Consider the following 19,057-nt stretch of genomic DNA (forward strand, 5'->3'; position numbering starts at 1 on the left):
CAATTGCGAGGTAGAATTGTTGCATATTAACGAAATTTGGGGAAGGGCAAAGCGAGTAAAAACAGCGATTAGAAATCTGAAGCCGAAAGCGTTAAATGCTCGAATAGATGGGACATATTGGGTTAAATGATTTGCGCACGCGAAAAAAGAAGTATACATCGGTGAAAGTGGTGTGGAGAATCCGGGACAAGAAGAATTGGATGGGATAGAAAGGGCGAATTTTTTTTTGGAATGTGAGTCAATTCCAATGACGTAGCGAGAGTATGGAGCATGTTGCAGTTTCAATTGGATTAGAGTCTCAGTCTGCCTAACTGAAAGTCCAACATGCTCCACTAATACAACAGATAATGTGGGACGCTGCTCATTGGAAGACGATGTTGGGCGAAACAATCTAGTTTGGATTTTGTGGATTTTGTGCTGGTGGTGGAGACTGAACTTCTTGTTTCGGCCGATTCAAGTAGCTTAGGAACGTCGTTAACAGCTCAGCTGGCAGAACCTCGGTAAGTGGTGTTTTTCTCTGAAAACCACTCACAATAGATATTTACCAGCAATCACTTAACTTACGTCTGCGTTAAATTGAGTCAAAAGAGTGCCGATTTGTCCCATCGTGATCATATTGATGTCTCCATTCACTGCTGGTGTCTCTGAAGGCTCGGACTTTGGGATGATCAATCCGGAGCCGTTCAAATTGAATGGAATATCCTCTCCATATCTAAAACCCAAAAAATCAGAACAGGTTCTATCTGAAAAACTAGGTTACCGTTTGCTCAACATCTCAGCCTGAGCTTCTTCTCTGTTGTGCTTCGTCTTCTTGGCGTGTCTGACTCTGCGGCATCTGGCGGCCAACTTGCGCATTGCCTCACGGAATTTGTCCCAAAAGTCTTCCTCGTTCTCGAACTTGTCATACAAGACTTTTCTGCAGACATCTGAAAATATTAGAAGGTCAGTATCCGTCTATAAATTCTGAAATTACGTTGAATGTAGCAAATTCCCTTAATTGGAAGATTGGAGTAGTTCGAGTGGTTGAGACCAGCAACGGTGGTTTGCGACATGAGTCTTGGTCCGAACACTCGCTTCTCGGCCAACTTCTTGCAAAGCTGGATCATTGTCTCTCCAACTTCCATCTCGTCGTATTTCTTGCCTTGAATGATCTGCTGGATGATTTGTTGTTCGGACACTGGTCGGAAGGCTAGAAAAAGGGAAATGATTGAAATATTTAATGAAGTGTGTCATACTTGGATCTGACAAATGCGCTTTTGGCACTGGGATCTGGAAGGTGGCAATGTTCTCCTCGCTCAAGTCTTGATTTCTGACAATCTTGACAATATCATCGTTGACTGGCTTCTAAAAATAATCAAAATAGAAACTGTGGTCCTTGGAACATGTGGTATACCCTTGGCTTTCTCTCTGGTCCAGCAGCTTTAGTAGCTCCATTTGTGGTTCCGTTGGTTGCTGGAGCAACTCTGAGTGGTGCTACTGGCTCTTGCTTTGGGACCTGGTTAAAGATGAATTGAGAGTCCTTGAAAGCATTGAACAAGTTCTGATGGCTTGTCAACATGGCGAGTTCCTACAAAAAAGAGTTGTTTGAACCTTTCGTCACTTTCTGTGTATGTCGTTATTCTTTTTTGCCTTATCAGTTGATTAGTACGGAAACTAAAACTTTCATTTCCCTTTTTTTTCATTTTTTTTTCATCTGTCAAGCTCAGCGCTACTTGACTACATATGATCAAACAAATAAAAGCAAAATTTCTGCCGTCTGCTCTCTGCCTTTGCGTTCAGTCTTCCAAAGTGTTGGAACAAAGCGCACAGTGAGGAAAAAAAAAGAGAAAAAAGTGACGAAAAAATTCAACAAAGCAAATAAAGCCCTCTCTCACTATCTGCTCTCCGCTCTGATTTCAGAGTAAATAGAACGGCCGAAAGCTCTTGGAATTGTGCCAAAAAAATTTTTTTCCGCGATTTTTTTTTCTCTTCTGTAAACATTTTGTTACGTTAGATTACCTGTACGCTGTGATTTGAAGAAGTTGGCGATTCGCTGCCGTCGCCAATCACATCAATGTTCTGGTTGTCGCCAGCGGATGCTGAAACGAATAAATTGCCGACTTCTTCTAGAGGATTCTTCTAGAAAAACAAAAAAAAAAAAAGAAAAGAGGGTCATTACTTCTGTCCCCGCCTTTGCCCTTCCTTCTCAAAGGATTTTGATCTTTTCGTTCGCCCTCTTGTGACCGAATGTTGGCCGACCAATCGAGTGGCTGTCCTTACTTTGCACTATTTCAGTCGTGTGTGTCTCGACGCTCGCATTCTAATAGAATCACACTGCTTCCTCCAGCAGCGGAAACGATGGGGGCACGGGGCGCGAGCAAGGGAACAGAATGTTCTAGGCGCGTTTTGCACTGACGTGTCACTCTGGAACGAGCCGGCACACACATGTGTATAGCCGGATAATGAATTCTAGCCTTCCCTAGCTCTATATTGAAATTGCCTATAAGAGTGCATCCTCACGTGCCCCTAGTCGGATCTTCTTTTTCCTTCCTTTTCTATCTTCCGTTTGAATCACATTCTAATGATGGATGACCGCCCCCGATTCTCGAACAACCGATGATGAAGAATGCGAAAAGAAGAATTGAAAAAAAAACGGATGGATAATTATCGAGAACTTATCAATTTCGGGGGTAGTGTCTAGTAAAACAAAGGTTCTTCTTATTTTCATCTTTTGAAACGGTGGTGACAAGCGGAGAGATAGAAAAACGGATAGTGCTGGTGTCCTTCGGTTATAAATGACTATTTCAATTCAACGCGACTTGCTAGAACCCCTGAATGCAATGAAAAATCACGTGAGATAGAAAAGAAAAGTCAAAAGTTTGTGACCAGAGTACAAAAATCTTTTGCAGAGCGAGCGGCGAGTTCCGTCAAAGCTCCCTTGCACTTTCAGACATTCCCAGTTCATTTTACCTGCCGAACTGTCAGTTTTCTGTCCGTTGCTATCCACGCTGGATGGACTGCTCCACTTCACTTGTTGCTCATCTGTCTGCATTGAAGCTTCACCAACGGCTGGTTGAATGTGACCGTTGGGCAGTGTCGGTGAGACTGGTTTGAGTCCATTTATCATCAAGTGGTTCATCAGCATAACGTTTGGCAATGCTGAACCAGCTGAAAAAAGAATACGATTGGAAGAAGAAGAAGAAGCAAAAAAGAAGAGGGGTATCAATGCTCGCACCAGTGGTGCAGCTGCGTTTTCAAACTCATTTATCTTTTTTTTGCTCAATGTTTCTTCCCGCTGCTTCTAAACGGTTCAACAGTTGTTCTCCTCAGAGTTCTTGCCCTATCACACGCCCGTGGTATCACCTATTTCTAGTGTTCTTGTCAGTTTGCTCTTCTAGCGTTGCCTCTCTTATCAGCAACACACACCTGTCACTCATGACACTTCAAAACCATTTTAATATCATAAAAATCGCGTGGTGCCACTGGCTGGGAACACTTCGAACAGAAAAAAGTATAAGATAAGGAAAAGTAATTCCTAAAACGCATAAAAATCATAAAGACGTTATAAGGGCAAAGTGCAATGAACAAAATCCTGAAACATGGGAACTTACGGGAGCTTAATACTGTCCGTAGCTGGCCCGGGCACTCGGGCTGTGGAACGGTTGGTGTATGAGCTGTAGGTTTTCTCCTTAGAAGACTCTGTTGTAACACTTGATGCAGGGCAGGTTGTGCTGCTATATTTGCTGCTGTTGTGAATGTGTTCGGTAGTTGTGGATACAATGGTAGCATTGGCAGTATCAGATTTACTGCCGTCCGTAGATCGTGAACCTCCCTGAAACTGCGAAAGTTAGGAGTAAGGTACTGTGACGCTAAAAGTCTAAAAGTTCTAATCTAAACTGCCGAACACGGGTAAAGAACCAACTTGAAAGCGCTTATATCGGATCTCATTAGGTAGTCCCCTTTGAGATCGGGTACTTGTATCAATGTGGGATACATGGCTTGTAGTGTGGGCATGATTCCAGGATGCTGTTGACCAACTGGCGACGTTGGTGAATTGAAATTGAACGAAGCGAAATGTTGCAGAAATTCGTCGCTGGTCGACGTTCCCGGTAGATCCATGATAAAGGAAAGGCTTGATTGGGCGAGTGATGGAGGCAGGGCGTGTAGTTGCTGTTGGTCCAGATGAGGCTGGAGCGTTATGATGGAGTCACTGCTACAACGACGACGACGTCGTGATGGTTTGTCAAATGGTTTTGTGTTGGAATACCGGAAAAGTGATACGGTTGGGTAAGGGGGCACTGATAGACTGATTGATATTTAGTGACGAGACCGAGAACGGCGACAAAAAATGTTATAGGAGGCAAGGAGAAGAACTTTATCAGAACGAATCGAGGCCACGCCCACTCCACCCTTCCACCACAGGGCCTGAATTTGATGTCAGGTGGCGTGGAGCAGCAAGAAGAAGAAGGAAGAAGAAGAAAAAAGAAGAAGAAGAGGGCGCAGAAAAAAGATGGAATGCACATCGGGAGCCGCAATGGTCCCGAGGAAAAGAAAAAAAAATGGTAAGTGGAAGAAAATTAATGGGCTTTACGGACATCGGATACATGTACCAAAGGAATTATAACGAGGTGGATGTGAGATGTAAAGCGAGATACTTGAATAACAAATGACTGTTTGAACAGGGAGAAGAGAAAAGACAAAAAAACGAAGTAGAAAGAAAAGAGAACAAGCTCAAGACATGAATTCTGAACTCTCAAGTACTATGTACATATCATATTCTAAAATCTCGATTGCCATCTTGGGTTTTTTCGGTTTTTCTAACCTTTCAAGGGGAAGAAGAGTCTTTGTTGTGAAACGCATTTTGCCTTTCATTCTCGAACAGAGGTGGTAGACCTTGGCGGCGCCACGGCCCGACCCGTCCGATGTTTCAAATTTGGAGACATTTTTTCTTTGTTGAAAAAAACCGCTAGTAGCGAAACGCGACAGTTTCAGTATAGACTTAGACCACCGCAAAAATTCGCTGGGGGTAATTGTTTGAAGGTCAAATGCATATCATCTTCATCATCACTTTATGAAGCAGTTCGTCTCTCGGGTTTATCAATTGTTTCTAAAGTTCCGTGAAGGGCGATGGGAGGTGAAGGAGAAGATGAAAAACGAATTCGGAATTTACTGATAGACAGGGAGAGATAGGGATTACGGTAGGAAGAAGAACGGGCAATCGTTTTTTTTTTCCGCTGACACGCGTAAGGAGAGATAGGAAGAAATCTTAACTGCTGATCACTACTCTACCTTGATGATTGTTTCGAAAATTGGTTGGCAACGAATAACGGCTACTACTTCTGATTGGAATGTTGCGCAAAACTAGTCGGGGACTGACTGAACCTTGGAGGCGAGAAAACGTCAAATTAAAGAAGAAGGAGAAAGAAGAAGGAAATGTCAATTTCAGGGTTGAACACAGAGCATGATTGATAAGGAGTGCATAACTCTCTATAAGATTGTCTCTTTGATCGTATGCGTTTTTGCAAAAGGCCTTTGGCGCCAGACAGACCTAAATAAGAACACGGATAGGATGGTTGTGAGGAATTTTGAGAAATCGGAGATTTAGGGATCATCACTTTAACTACTAGTACTTTCGGAACACACGTGTCGCGTCACTATCTTGACACACTACTCTCTGGAGGAGAAAAACGTACTAACAAAATAAAGAGAGAGTAGAAAAAAAGCCGACTCAACTACATGGTTGGAGGACCTGGGGGTGAGACGAGTAATCGGAAAAGTTCGTTGTGTGTGTGTGTGTGTGTGCGAGCGTCTGTCTCGGGTAGTAGTGTATGTCAGTCTATGTGTGCGAACGGATTGGGTTGGAAAAAAAGTGCATCTGTACTATGCCATAAGATCTATCATGAGGCACACGATTTGCCGAGAAGGCGTCGCTCCCTCTCCCGTCGTCGTTGTCTGTGTCATATAACCTTCGTTCAGCCGTTCTACCCCTTTCAGATAAGCGCACTTCAAAATCGGGCGGCGGGCGGCGGGATCGAAAACCAAGTTCTTTGGCGCGGAACAACGAGAGGGACGCTTGTTATCTGATCAAAAGTTTATGGCGGAAAATAAGACGAAGACAGAACTCTTTTTTTTTCTTTTTCAAACATATGAATGCGTGTGAAAGGGCTTAAAATGGATAAGAAGTTCGCTGATGGTGCTCTCCGAACAAAAAAGATGGAGGAGCTCAAGAAGATGAAAGAAGAAGGAACTACTGAAAGACATGTGCACACACATTCTTGCACGGATGTACTTTCTGAATAGGACGTCGTCGTCGCAAAAAGGGCGGAGTGATGGCGCCGTGGCGCACCCCTCACGTCTTCCTAGATTATTCATCAACTCGAAGGCTCAAATCAAACTAATTTTGAAGGAAACGAAGAATCCGAGGACGACGAAGAAGAAAAAGAAGAAGCTGTGGGAAAAAAAAGTAAAGGGGCACACAAAAAGAAATTTAAAGTTTACGATCGTGCCTTCGTCCTCAGCTTCTTCTTCGTCGTCCTCTTCTTCGTCTTCTTTGAATCACAGTGAACCCAGAATCTTCTTTTCCTTTTCTACTCTTGCTCGAAAAATTGGTTTAGTTAAAAATGAGAGTTCTAGGAAAAACAAAAAAGAAGAAAAGAGAAGTGTGTGGGAAGAAGGATTCAGAGAACTACGCTAGCACTTTGCGAAATTAAAGTTCCGAAAATTGATATTGAAGCTGCTGACTCCAATTTGAAGCGTTCGTCTAATCAGGCTGGTGCCTCTCAGGAGGCTCAAAGTGACGAAGGAAGCCATTATTAATATGCCAAAAGAAGGAACAAAAAGTGCATAAAGAAGCTCCTGGGGGTGATTCTCCACTTTTTTGCCACTCGCTTGATCTCGGCAAATTTTCACTATGTGTGTTTTGTCGACAGTCTTTACGCTCCTCTGTCTGTTCTTTTTTGTTTCATCTCGCGTCAGGTGTGCGCAGCAACGAGACAAACGGCATAAAATATATGAAAAAGCTGGTTTTTGCATGCGCGACACTGTATATTGCAGAGAGAAAAAAACTCGGGCGCTTGGGGGTCGTTTTAGCAAAAAACCCTGTCGGGGAGCTGCAACAACTCTCTTCCAAGGAAATGTTCGCTCATTGTGTGCTTTTTGCTTTTTTGTCTGTCTCTCGCTGTTCAAAAAAAGAGGTTGGCTCAAAAAGTGCATCAGCTGAAGAAGAAGACGTCGAAAGAGCAAGAGCAGAAGTTCTTAGACAGCGTGCTAGCGGAAAATCTAATGCAACTTGAATGATTCATGATTAAGGGCAGAACAGCTTCAGAAACGCAACACGAGACTAGCAGGTGAATTTTCAGATAATTCTAGAAATGGGTGTTTGAGCTTGCTCTCTGAAATTGAAGTTTTTGTTAAGAAGTGCAAGAAAGGGACGAGCGATTTGTATCAATCTGCGCCAAACTACAAATCCGTATTGAACTTTTATTCGCGACGAAAATCCTCTTCTAGACAAATCCTCTGAAATGTTCTTTTTAGCTTTGATCCGTGGGAAGGATTAGGAATTGCTCGAAACGTTCGGAAATTCGATATTCACATGGGAAAGTGCATGTGATCTTTTTCTAGACGCTTTTTTGAAGCTTTGGTTTTGACTTTCATACATTTCAGACTTCTATCATTTCCGGATGCTCTGAGCCACATCATAAAAAAATCTGAATTTCCTGAAGTTTTCCTCCTGAACGCGTGACGATTACCTTTTTCTGGATAACGAGATGAATGCTCCACTCTCTTTTTGGAGATTGAGAAGAGCACTTTCCGATTGGTTTTGGGCTGGTGTATCGGAATGAAAATGGAAGGGAAAACTAAATGAATTCATTTTGGGAGGACCAGGAGAGGGGAGACAAGACCCAAATTCAAATGTAACATGGTAGAATAGGAAAGGAATGAAATAAAGCAAGAAGAAGAAGAAAAACCGAGCGCAGGACCACATTTGGGTATGTACTTGAATAGATGTGTGTGTGTGTTTGTGTGTATGGAGATATGTCAGTTTTCGGAGGAGGAGGAGGGGAGGGACCAAGCTCAAAAGCTCTCTGGAATAAAATGATGACGATGATGAAACATTCCTCGAGATGCGCACACACGCGCCCGTCGCACCAAAAAGAGCAATTGGTTTAGGCTCATTGGACCGCACTTGGCATACACTAACGGCGCACACGGGTTCCACTTTTTTTTCGATTCCAACACACTGGGACCCACATTCTTTTTTATATTCTTTATTCAAGAAGAAGAAAAAAGAATTGGGGAAGAAAAAAAAGAAGAAGATAGAGTGTTTGTAGGGTGCGCGGCTGAGCACGAATTCTCTATAAAAAGAAACATGCTCTGATCGTTGGTTACTTCTTTTTTCGGTTTCTTTCATTTCCGAAAGTTCGTGGAGCAGAAGGTGTTCAAGAATCAGAATCTCTATTAGAATCTATGTTTCTGAGTAGACAAGAAACCATAGTCGAGCACAAGAAGTAACGGGATTTAGAACACTTTGCAAAAAAGAAGACTGCCAGAACTCCAAAGTGGGCGGAGCAACAAAAGAACAGCAACAACACATTCTCAAAACTACATGACTACTTTTGTTCCTCTTGGAACCTCTTCTAGGAGGCCTCTAGGGGTTCCAAAAGCGATCTATACATAGCAAAAAAAGGCACCAATGAAACTGGAACCTTGTTCCCTTGAACATTCATTAGTTAGACAACGCTGTGCTGAAATTCGATATCTTTGCAATTCGAAAATGGCTCCCAGTAGAGAAAAAAAATAATATGGAAGACGTATGCTGTACATATAAGTTCAGGAAAGTGGAACTTCATTTCCGTCATCCTAGATATGCTGTATATAAGTTCATGTTAGGCTCAGGAAAGTGGAACTAGGAAAACGCAGCAAAAAATACTAATGCACGTCGAATTAGAGGAACACGGCGGAAGGAAGGAAGGAAACAGATTCTGAAAAAGCAAAAAAGTACAAAATGCGCATTAGTGTATTCGGAATGCTCGCCCCGGAAATTCGCTTCAACGGCCCCGAAGGAGAAAAAATAGGACTTTATGAAGAAAGCAACGTCAGCCACCCAAGACGAAGAAGTTTCTTACTTTTGGGGTCCCAGGAGAGAGTCAGTCAACTTACTTTTGTTGAGATATTGAGTCCAATATATTAGAAACACGCTTGCTTTAAAGTCAAGGCTGCTGAAATTTGGTGGCGTAGGAAAAAATAATCAAGTCTTGTGCCCCCGGATGGAGCTCTGGACCCATGCGCCCTTTCTGTGTTTGTCCTCCAAAAACTTAATCAGCGCTTGCTTTTCAAGTGCCAGCTTTTTCAATTAACTGTTTAACGTTTTATGGCATGTCACCCGCCGTTTGCCGTCTCCCTCTGGTCCCCTATGATTATACCGAGAAGTAATTTGGTGGTGGTGGTTAAAGGTTTGGCGAGAGTAGTTTTGATTACCTTACACATATGCAACAAAGTAGTCGCAGGGAGAAAGGGACTGAATCAAAAAACGAGAAAACCGGAAACATCAGGTGAATACCCTGAATACCCATGTTTGTTTCGAAATTGAAATTTTCTCTCTGTTGAGAAGACACACTACCGCATTCCGAGAGAGAACGACTCTTGTTGAACGATGATTTTTAACTGTTTACAACGAAACAAAGAATTTCAAATGATGTGTTGTCCGTTCTGTTGTCTGGACTGATGCCAAAATTCTTCTTTTCTCCTAGAACTAAGAAAACAAAACAAAAAGAAGAAAGTAGCAACAAAAAAAAAGTTTCTCCCTACTACTCGAGTGTTCATTAGCTTCTCCTCGGATGAACCAAGGACGGATAGAAAAGAATTGAATAGTAGAAACATGTAAACATGCACAACTTCTATTTAGATCGGTCAGGAGAGCTTGAATTGAGAACAGATTGTATAAAGGAGGAAAAAAGGATGATAAGAAGGTCCCAGGGATCACTAGAAAACTAGACATCACATGTTTTGAAAAATTGAAATCAAAGGGCTGGGCAAAAAGTAAAAAGGGTTGATGATGCCATTGATGGGTAGAATTTTGAATCGTAACTTTTCTGCCATTGTCTGTTGCTATTATTGTTCGCAGGACAGGCGCGGGGGAGGGGTGTATAAAGGACGCTGGCTTTCGTTTCGTTTCCAAAATGAATTTTCATATTTTTCCCCGCCCGCCCCGCGATCTCTCTTCACCTTTACCGCACCATGCCGCACTGTCTCATGTACACCAAGCGCGAAATGTTCACAACCGGTTGCCGATCATCAATCGAGAGCTTTGCGGCAAAGCATCGGATGCCAAAGTCACAGGAAACGCAGATAGAAACCGTACGGCATGGGTGGTAGGAAATGAGGAAGAGAGAAGAGAAAAAAGGTGTGATGATGCGTGGGAGACAGTAGCAGCTGCTTTCAAAAAAAAAGAGGAAAGGAAGAGTTGAACGCTGGCCGCGCCGCGCCGATCTATTTTCCTCTCTTCGATTGTCGTGATCTTTCGGTTCGACGCATGGAAACATAAAATGAAATGCAAAGAAAAAGTGCGACGAGGACTCTGTCTCTCTCTCTTTCGGCAAACTTCGGAGCGCCACGGGTGGTCTTGTTCGGAAGGAAGCGCAGGAAGGTTCACTCGAGAACAGTTTTTCAAGACAGACAGACAAAAAAATTGGAAAGAGAAGATCAAGTGGAATGAGATAGGGAGACATAAAGATAATGTTTTTTTAAAAGTGAGGATTACGGTAGCTTGTCCTACTAGAAGTCTCTAGGAAACAAGAAAGACTTACATAACGTGCTGATTACCTACTATCAGACTTATCATGAGAGTGCTAGCTGGCACAGAGCCAAACAGGTGCTGAAACGTTCGAGCAGCAGGGACCACGGGGGTCGTACTGAGAGTCCTAGGCATGTATGCATGTGGGAAAAAGCAGGAAAAAGACGGAAAAGTGACATAGGGGGTGAGGTTGGGGGGAGGGGAATGTTTATAGACGAATTGCTCTTTTTTCTGTTGGCGTGTCCCTCTCCCCCAGGGCAGTAGTGCGAATGTTGTGTTGTATGTCTATTTTTTCTATCCCTTCTTCTTCTTCTTTTTCTTCTTCTTCTTCTTCTTCTTCTTCTTCTTTTTTCCTTCTTTTTCTGTCTCACTCCACAAACGCTCCTCACCCCCAGGGCGCTTCAGAAGCCCAAGCACTTTGAGGGCGGCCTCCGGCGGCTCCATGCATGTGACCTACGACCAGCTTCTAGAGGCGCTCACCTCTCTCGGGCTTGTCTTTGTACTACTAGTCACTTCTGGAACGAAGAAGAAGGAGAAGAAGGGCGGCGACCAGTGGTCCCTGCCTTCTTCTTTTTCTGCTTCTTTCTCTTTTTAGCCTCGTCGTTGCAAAAAGAAAAAAAGAAGGAAGAAAAAGAAGAAGATAAAAAAGATGACGGACCACTAACACAGCGCCGCGTTGACGAAATCGCGCGGAATGTTGAATGCCCTTCATGCTCAGTTTCTGCGTCCACTAGAGACTTTTCCTTTTTCGGAATTTCCTATGTGTACGCATGCTCTCTTTTTAGGATATGTGCTTTTTCTCTCTCAATCTTTCATTTTCCTCTTGCTAGAGAAAAGTTTTTTTCCAGGGGCACTTGTACGAATGCATAAAAATATTAGTTGTCCTATGAAAAAGAGGAAAATGGAACAACTTGGAGTTCAAAAAAAAATATAAATAAGGTTAAAAACTATAGTTCTGAAAATATACATTTTTGTTGAAAATGGGGGGACTAATTACAAGAACGCATCTTTCGGAATGCCGTCAAACATTGTGACGCCCATCTCTGGAAAGGAAAGGAATCTTGAAAAAAATGCGACCAAGTGGGAGAAACCAAGAACCCAAAGGGACTGAAATGAGGAGAAAGAGGAATTCTGCCAATTTCCTATATATTTCCTTATAGACTTTGCACCATGACACCGAGATACATACATTCCCTTAGTCAAAAACACCCGGCCTATGCATTTTCCCCTTTTTTCCTCGCACCTTGCCCAATTGCCGTATTGCTCAGTGGTGGTGAGCTCTCATATTTTTGCTCGTTGTTTATCTCGAAAGGAACAGAAAAATGAACTCTGCGTCTCTCTCCCATATGACGCCATAACAGTGGGCGGGGCTAGATAGTAGAATTGGCTACGATTGGACACACAAATGAAACAGAACGAGACAAGAAAAAAAACAGTCATATGACCAATAGTCACCAATTATTCTATTATTTTTCAATTTCCTCTCCTTTTGTCTCATTTAGTTTAAGACCCGAACTTTTTCCCTTAACTGTTTATGACCTTCAATTCTACTAATCTACCGTACAAGGGGAAAACAGTTTCACGTTTCACTACTCATCAAATTTGAACCGGTCAAGTGAAAAGAAAAAGAAAAGAAGAAGAAGGAGGAGGAGTAACAGCAAAATAAGAAAAGAGAAGAACCTACAGTAGTAAGTTAAAGATAGACTGAGTGTTCCGCCCGTCATTCCTTTGTTATTGATGAGTGTCCGGGGTATTCGTTTGCAAAAAGGGAACCTTCTCTCCGAAAAAGTTCAGACACGGGGCACTGGGGAATTCTGGAACGTGCGCTGCTGCTCGAGGAACAACTTTTTGATGAATGAGGTTTAGTTCGCTTCTTCTTTTTTTCTCTGCTCAAAGAAAAAGAGACGTCAGTGTTCAGAGGCAATGATGCACTCTTTTTAGCCGATCCTGGAACGAGCCGATGTCTCAAAAGAGGAAGACGAGGGCATGTGACAACTGTGTGTGGGCATGTGATGAGTAGTAGTTGAACAACGGAACACAGAGGCAACATTGCGTAGTAGTAGAAGTATATACACACATAAATACACTTTGAATTTTTTTCCTCTTTTTTTCCAACTACTCTCCCTGCGGCGGCGGCAGTTCTATTTACTGGCAACCTGCCAACAGCCACTAGTTGATGGAAAAGGAACATGGTAGTTGTCCTTCTGAGGACAACTATAGTACGATACTCTGGCGGTTAGTTGCATAAAACGAGTTTTTGCGCAAGAGGCACTCCGTTTTCGCACTTTTCCGAATTTATGTGTAATAATAATAATGTATAATAAAACTCTCGTTCCTAGCAAACTTTTTTTTCCGTTGCGGCTTACTGTAGGAGAGGGACGAAAAAAGAAAATAGACAAAAAAAAATTAGAACCTTATGAAAAATGAAAAAAAAATTGTGTGTATGTGGGGGAGGACAAAAAAAGTAAATCGGCGAACGGCGAACTTTTTCAAAATGTTTACATTTTCGGAGCGCGCGGCCAACAAAAAAAACCGAAATTTCGGCAAAATTCGTCATGTGACAGAAACTCTATAATACAGAAAAACCTCCCGTGTTGATCGCCTATTCTTGATTTTTTTGATCTGATGATGGTCACGTTCCGAACACTTACGTCTTAAAACAGAAAGTGATGATATCATGAGAGGCAGTGAGTAACCTTCTTAAAAAAAGAAAGAAAGTCAAAATGGACATAGTTCTAAACCAGGTTGGTCTTGCCATAGTTTTTTTTAGAATCAATATTTCTAAACCAACCACATTGCATATGATAGAATTTGACAAGATCTACAAAATGATACTATTCCGAAAATTTCATCTTAACTATGAACAAAGTTACAAGCCGTGAAATTTGTAGAACTCGTCGAATTCTATCATATCTTATTCAGTTGGTTCGAAATTCAAAAAAAAAAATATGACAGGGTCCGCGAAAAGGGCCAAGAGCTTATGAAGATGGACAATAAGAAAAAAAAAGTTCGGGAAAAAAAAGAAGAATAAGAAGTTTCGGAGCATCCTAACCTTTTCAGAGGAGATGCAAGACGCAAAAGAACGATGCAAATGAGATTAGTTTTTCTAATCTTGTCCTCTACACATTCCATCCCCATCCAAATACAACTTTCCTAAGAAAACTGGAGAAAAAAAATTCAGAAAAAAGAACCAGAACGTCTATGCCCTAATCTTGAAGCTCTTCTTCTCCGATAAAGTGGAATTCTAGAATGTTTTTGGGAGTGGAAGAGGGACTACATTTCTAGAACACACACACACACAAATATTTTCTATATATGCCCTACTACGATATAATCCGCTAATCCGTTCATATCACAGAAAACCTAATCTTTGCGAAAGAATCTTTTTCTGAGCAAAAAAAGCATACATATTCCGAAACTGGTTCTAAAATTATACGTCCGGGTCATGGAAGAATAGAAATATGCAAGGTCTACACACGCTGCTAATAGAAAATTCAGGGACTCTGAATGTTGCCATTCCAAAAAGTTTTGGGACGCGCAAAAAAGAAAGACCTACACATACACTTACATTTCCGGGGCCCACTTCTTCTCTTTTTAGAATATATGTGCTCTTTTCATCGTGTGAGTGCTCTCTCTCCCTGTCTCAAGTTCTTACTTGGTTGCTAGGCATTGTGGAACTCCGCCCCTCCCAAAAGTAAAAATTTCTGAGGACTACAAGAACACCGAACACCTATGGAACAACTGAAAGAAGCTTATATGAGGATGAGCTGATGTTCTAGGGGGAATGGATAATGCGAATGTTTACAGATGCTCCCCCTCTTCTGTCAACACTCGGGCCAACTATCATATGTTTCGTATTTCAAGGATCACGTGATTAGAAAAACATTCGGTTTGATGCCAGCATGCTCCTCTTTTCCTGGAAAAATAAACAAACAGAGGTTCGAAGCATGTGATAGGAACTAGTACGTTCTAAAACGAGAAAAGGGCAAAAGTATCATGTTGCCTAAAATAACGAAAAAAAAGAGGATTCTAGAATTATGAAGTGCCTTAGAATAGTTGTACTATTTTTTCCTCTCCTCGAGAGTCTCCTAATTGCCTTTTTTGTTATGGCCGGCGTGTGCAATTCGTCACATCTCTATATATAAAGTGTGTAAAGGAAGAAGTAGTTCATATTACATAACTTGATAGAGAAGAAGAGGAGGGAGGTCCTAGACAAAGTTCGAGTTCCATATGACTGGACACGTCTTGAGACACTGAAAAGGAAAGGAGAAAACAAGACTGCCTGCACGTGGGAGCAAAAAGAAGACGGGGAGGGACGTGAAGGACTACTTAAACAATAACAAGAAAAGAAGAACATTATAAACAAGATTAACGAAGTATAACGTGAAAATAATAATCATAGCTTCTGAAAAATTGGTTCTTTAACGCTTAGTTCGGCAGTTTTTGATTCTTATTATAAACATTATAAAATCATAATTTCTGAAAATAAATAATCGGAATAAACGTACTTCCTCAGCTCTACACATCCCTGACACGCAGCCATCGACTGCGACCGTTCCGTTCCGTTTCCCCATTCCTCGCAACTCAATTCATGTTCCGTTGTTGTTGGGTAGCAATGTAATAAGTTCATCGCCACTGTTCTGAAACATCAAATTTTAGTTGTATTTATTTTCTAACATGTAGATCGAGTACCGTATTTCCTTCAATAGAAGCTCAAACCGTCAACTTTGAGTTCAATTATCTTGATTTCTGGGGAAGATATCAAAAAGTTGCCAACTAGAAAAATAATTGTTATAATATCACCAAAATTTTATGAGTTGGCTGTTTTTTCATATCTTCTACAGGGATCAAGATACAGTACCAGTCAATAAACTATACAAAAATTATTTTTGTTGATTTCCGGTAATTTAGACCATTTTCAGTAGCCTGAAGCCCAGCTGCCTAGTTTCCAATCACCTAAAAAATGCTGTAGGGTGTCAAACAGACATAGATTGAAAACTTTGCATTTACATACTTTTTCAAAGCTTCCTAGTTATTCAGCTATTTGGCGATTCCTGAAAAACACCATTTTTTGGACTGTTTTTTGCACTGAAAAGTTGAGAAAAGACTCAGTCTTTCTTAACTTTTTCAGAGCAAAAGCCAAAAAAGGTGTATTTCAGAAATTGGAAAATCCCTGAAAACCTAAGAAATTTCAAAAAATTATTTAAATGCAATAGGCTAAATTTAGGTTTTTTTAACGAGCTTTAATGTTTTCAATCAGATTGGAAGCTTGACAACTGGGCTCCAGACTCTTGGAAATGTTTAAAATAATCACGTTTTAGGATGCCTTATTGAGGGATACTGTAAGTGAGCTCAAATCTGACGATTGGAATGACCTTCTATCAGAGGGATCAGTTGTTTTTAGGTGAGGTGAAGAAAAGCTTAAATTGTTCAGGGAAAGTGTGAGAAAAAAGAAGCGACAGGTGATTTAAGTGTGAAAGGGGAATGGCATTTTGTATTTTTCTCATTTTTGTAATTTTCAGTTCATATATGCCTCTCATCATATTCTTCATTTATTCATTTCACCTTGGGTAAAGACCCCCCGAAGAAACATTCATACATAGACACCGGTTCTTCCCCATTTCTATAATCAAATTTCTCTTGTTGCGTTGTTGTTCAATGTATGTTTTCTCGACTTGTTGGCTTTACGTTTCACGAAGATGAAAAAGAAGAAGAAGATTCAACGTATACATGTGTGGGTATGTATTTGATTCGTTCTTTTTCCTCCCCGTTTCCCCTTTTTTCAAGCTTTTTCAAGCAATTCTCCAAGAGTTGTTGCGCTCGCTTTCATTGCTTTTTCTTCTTTTCGTTTTCTACTTCTCATTTTTTCTTGCTCGTTTCCCCCATGTTTGTACGCATAAGCTCCGCCCCCTTCCAACTAGTTCGGCGAGCAACGGACCTTTACGATTGGGAGGGCAAAGTGTACGACCGAACACACACAGAATAAAGAAACAACGAGTGAATATTCAGAAAGAAAAAGAAGAAGAAGAAGAAGAAGGAAAAAGCGCGTGCCCCCCCCCCCCTTCTCTCTTTTCGTATCCTGGCTCTGTGAGAAACGTTACGTCCGGGGACAGAATTGCAACAACATTCCGTGAAGAAAAAGTTTCTTTTTTTCTGTTTGAGGGACTTTCAGGACCTTGGCGCATGCATGCAGAACCCTACAGTAATTTACAAGACGAAGTGCAGTACAGTAATCCCAAAGCAGTAACTAACTTACGGGGGTGCAGTGTGCATAGCTCGAAGCTCACAGAAAAATATGATAAAAGTTAAAGATACCTTTTGCATAGATCGACCAATGATTGTTCGATATTGGGCTCTATTGGTTGACCTTTGCCCATTACTCAACGGTTCTCTGGAAATTTACAATTAGGACTACGGTCATAAATGAGCCCGAAGAAAAGATATGAGTGGAACATAAAAAGGTTTATAGTTTGCTAGACTTTTTTTTGGGTTACAGTATCTATTATTAGTTTAGAACATCACTTTACTCATTTTCCCACGATCCCAGAAATTAGTTCATTTCCAACTTTTTCCCACGCATTTATGTATTTATGTTGCTTTTACATGACGGATATATATTCATATTCTCCTAATCCATCATCTGATCCAATGGGGGGGGGGGGGGGGAGATTAAAATTAATCATGTTTCATCAACGCCATTTAGTTAATCCATTTTCAAAGCGGTAGGTCATAAAAACAGCTGGCTGAGTTCAAATATTTTTGCAATTTGAGATTATGTATCAATTCCGTCAAAGCAAGCAGAAGAGAAAAGGAGAGGCACAAATCTAATGAGGGGTTTCAAATATCGTGCACCGGATTTGTACTCGGGAGACTAATTATAAAAGTTCTGATATTTTTAGAAAAGTGTTCAAGTGTTCGTTTTGACATTTTTCAAAGAAAAATTCGAAATTAGAATTTGAAGAGCGCAGAACAAACTTTCAATATGAGTTATTTCCGGAGATACGTGGGAAAATAAGATTTGGAAGGAAAAATTCGAAAGTTGGGTTACGGTAACCAGGAGAACTAGAAAGTTGATTTCCAGGATTTCAGGGTACCTCAATATAAAAAAACATGTCTCGAAGTTTCAGAAAATTTCAATTACTTTGAACCATGTTTTCATTGAATTAGAGATTTGGATTACGGTAGTTGGAATGAATTTCTGGACAGAAGTTGGGAAATTTGATATAGAGCTACATGAATTAAGTGAATATAGGTAATAAAAAGGGGATTCAAGATTCAATAAGCTTGTTTGGAAAGTTGGGTTACTGTATTTTTAGAAATAATGTTAAAATGAGTACTAATTACTTGAAAAGCAGAGAAAAATCAGTAAAACTGTTATCAGTGAACATGGAACAGGGTTTTTGTAGCTCAAAACGTTTGAAAATATTCGAAAAAACAAATGTTTCGAAATTACCAAAAAATTTCGTTTTTCAAAATTTAAAGGGATCATTTTCAATTTCTCAACGTTTTAAATTGAAGTGAATCAACTCAAAGTAGTAAGGCTACTATCTCGGTGACAAACTTTGAGCTTGTAGGTTACTGTAGCAAACTTTTTTGGAAATTTCAAAACTTTTTTCTAATTTTTCAGATATTTTTGCTTCGAACTACACAAACACAGTTCCTGGTTATGCTGAGAAATGGATTACTGTAACCTTCCTGAAACAATTCTCCTCTAAAAAACTCAGAGTGCAAAAGATCGAAAAGTATTATGATATTTTGAATACATTCTTCCGTTTCCCCCCTGTTTTCCTGCTCTTTCCGTGGCGGTGTCCCCCGCTATTCGAATGTTTTAATACGTCTAGTCTCCTATTTCCATATGCTCCCGTCTTCTTTTTCTATTCCATGTTGCGCAACCTAATAGCCCCAAGTGCCCACCACTAGTAGTAGCCGTCCGAAACTATTGGTCCCACTACTCAGCTCGCCCTAGTCGGTTTCCCGTTTGCTTCTTCTTCTTCTTCTTCTTCTTTTTCTTTTTCCTCCCACCCCATTTCCCCCAAATTCCTCGATGGCGCAACGGGCAATGTTGTTGCGGCACCATTCGAAATGAGAAGAACGTGTGGGGTGGCAAAAGCAAAAATGCAACACACAGGGAGGAGCACATGGAGAGAAAAGAAGAAGGATGGGCTCGAAAAGAAAGAAGAAGAAGAAGAGCAAAAGAAATGAAAGGGCGAGCGACCGCATTGCCGAGGAATGAGAAAACGCACTGGGAGGAAAAAGAAAGGAAGCGTTGCGAGGAAAAGTGTGCTC

The 19,057-nt window shown here is 41.1% G+C and overlaps 1 protein-coding gene across 1 annotated transcript; it reads right to left on the bottom strand.

The window, feature by feature from the left end:
* Positions 1-391: 391 nt before the first annotated feature.
* Cbr-lin-14 lies at positions 392-17,148 on the bottom strand (the record flags this gene model as incomplete). The annotated part of the gene is made up of 11 exons (XM_002643915.1): positions 392-517; positions 565-712; positions 761-926; positions 974-1,189; positions 1,236-1,344; positions 1,394-1,567; positions 1,999-2,078; positions 2,950-3,147; positions 3,591-3,811; positions 15,280-15,411; positions 17,087-17,148. The coding sequence occupies 11 exons, from the start codon at positions 17,146-17,148 to the stop codon at positions 392-394; spliced, it is 1,632 nt and encodes a 543-aa protein (XP_002643961.1).
* Between the last annotated feature and the right edge of the window lie 1,909 nt (positions 17,149-19,057).

The sequence above is a fragment of the Caenorhabditis briggsae genome, assembly GCF_000004555.2.
Source record: "Caenorhabditis briggsae complete genome, chrX, whole genome shotgun sequence".
In the NCBI taxonomy this organism is placed as follows: domain Eukaryota; kingdom Metazoa; phylum Nematoda; class Chromadorea; order Rhabditida; family Rhabditidae; genus Caenorhabditis; species Caenorhabditis briggsae.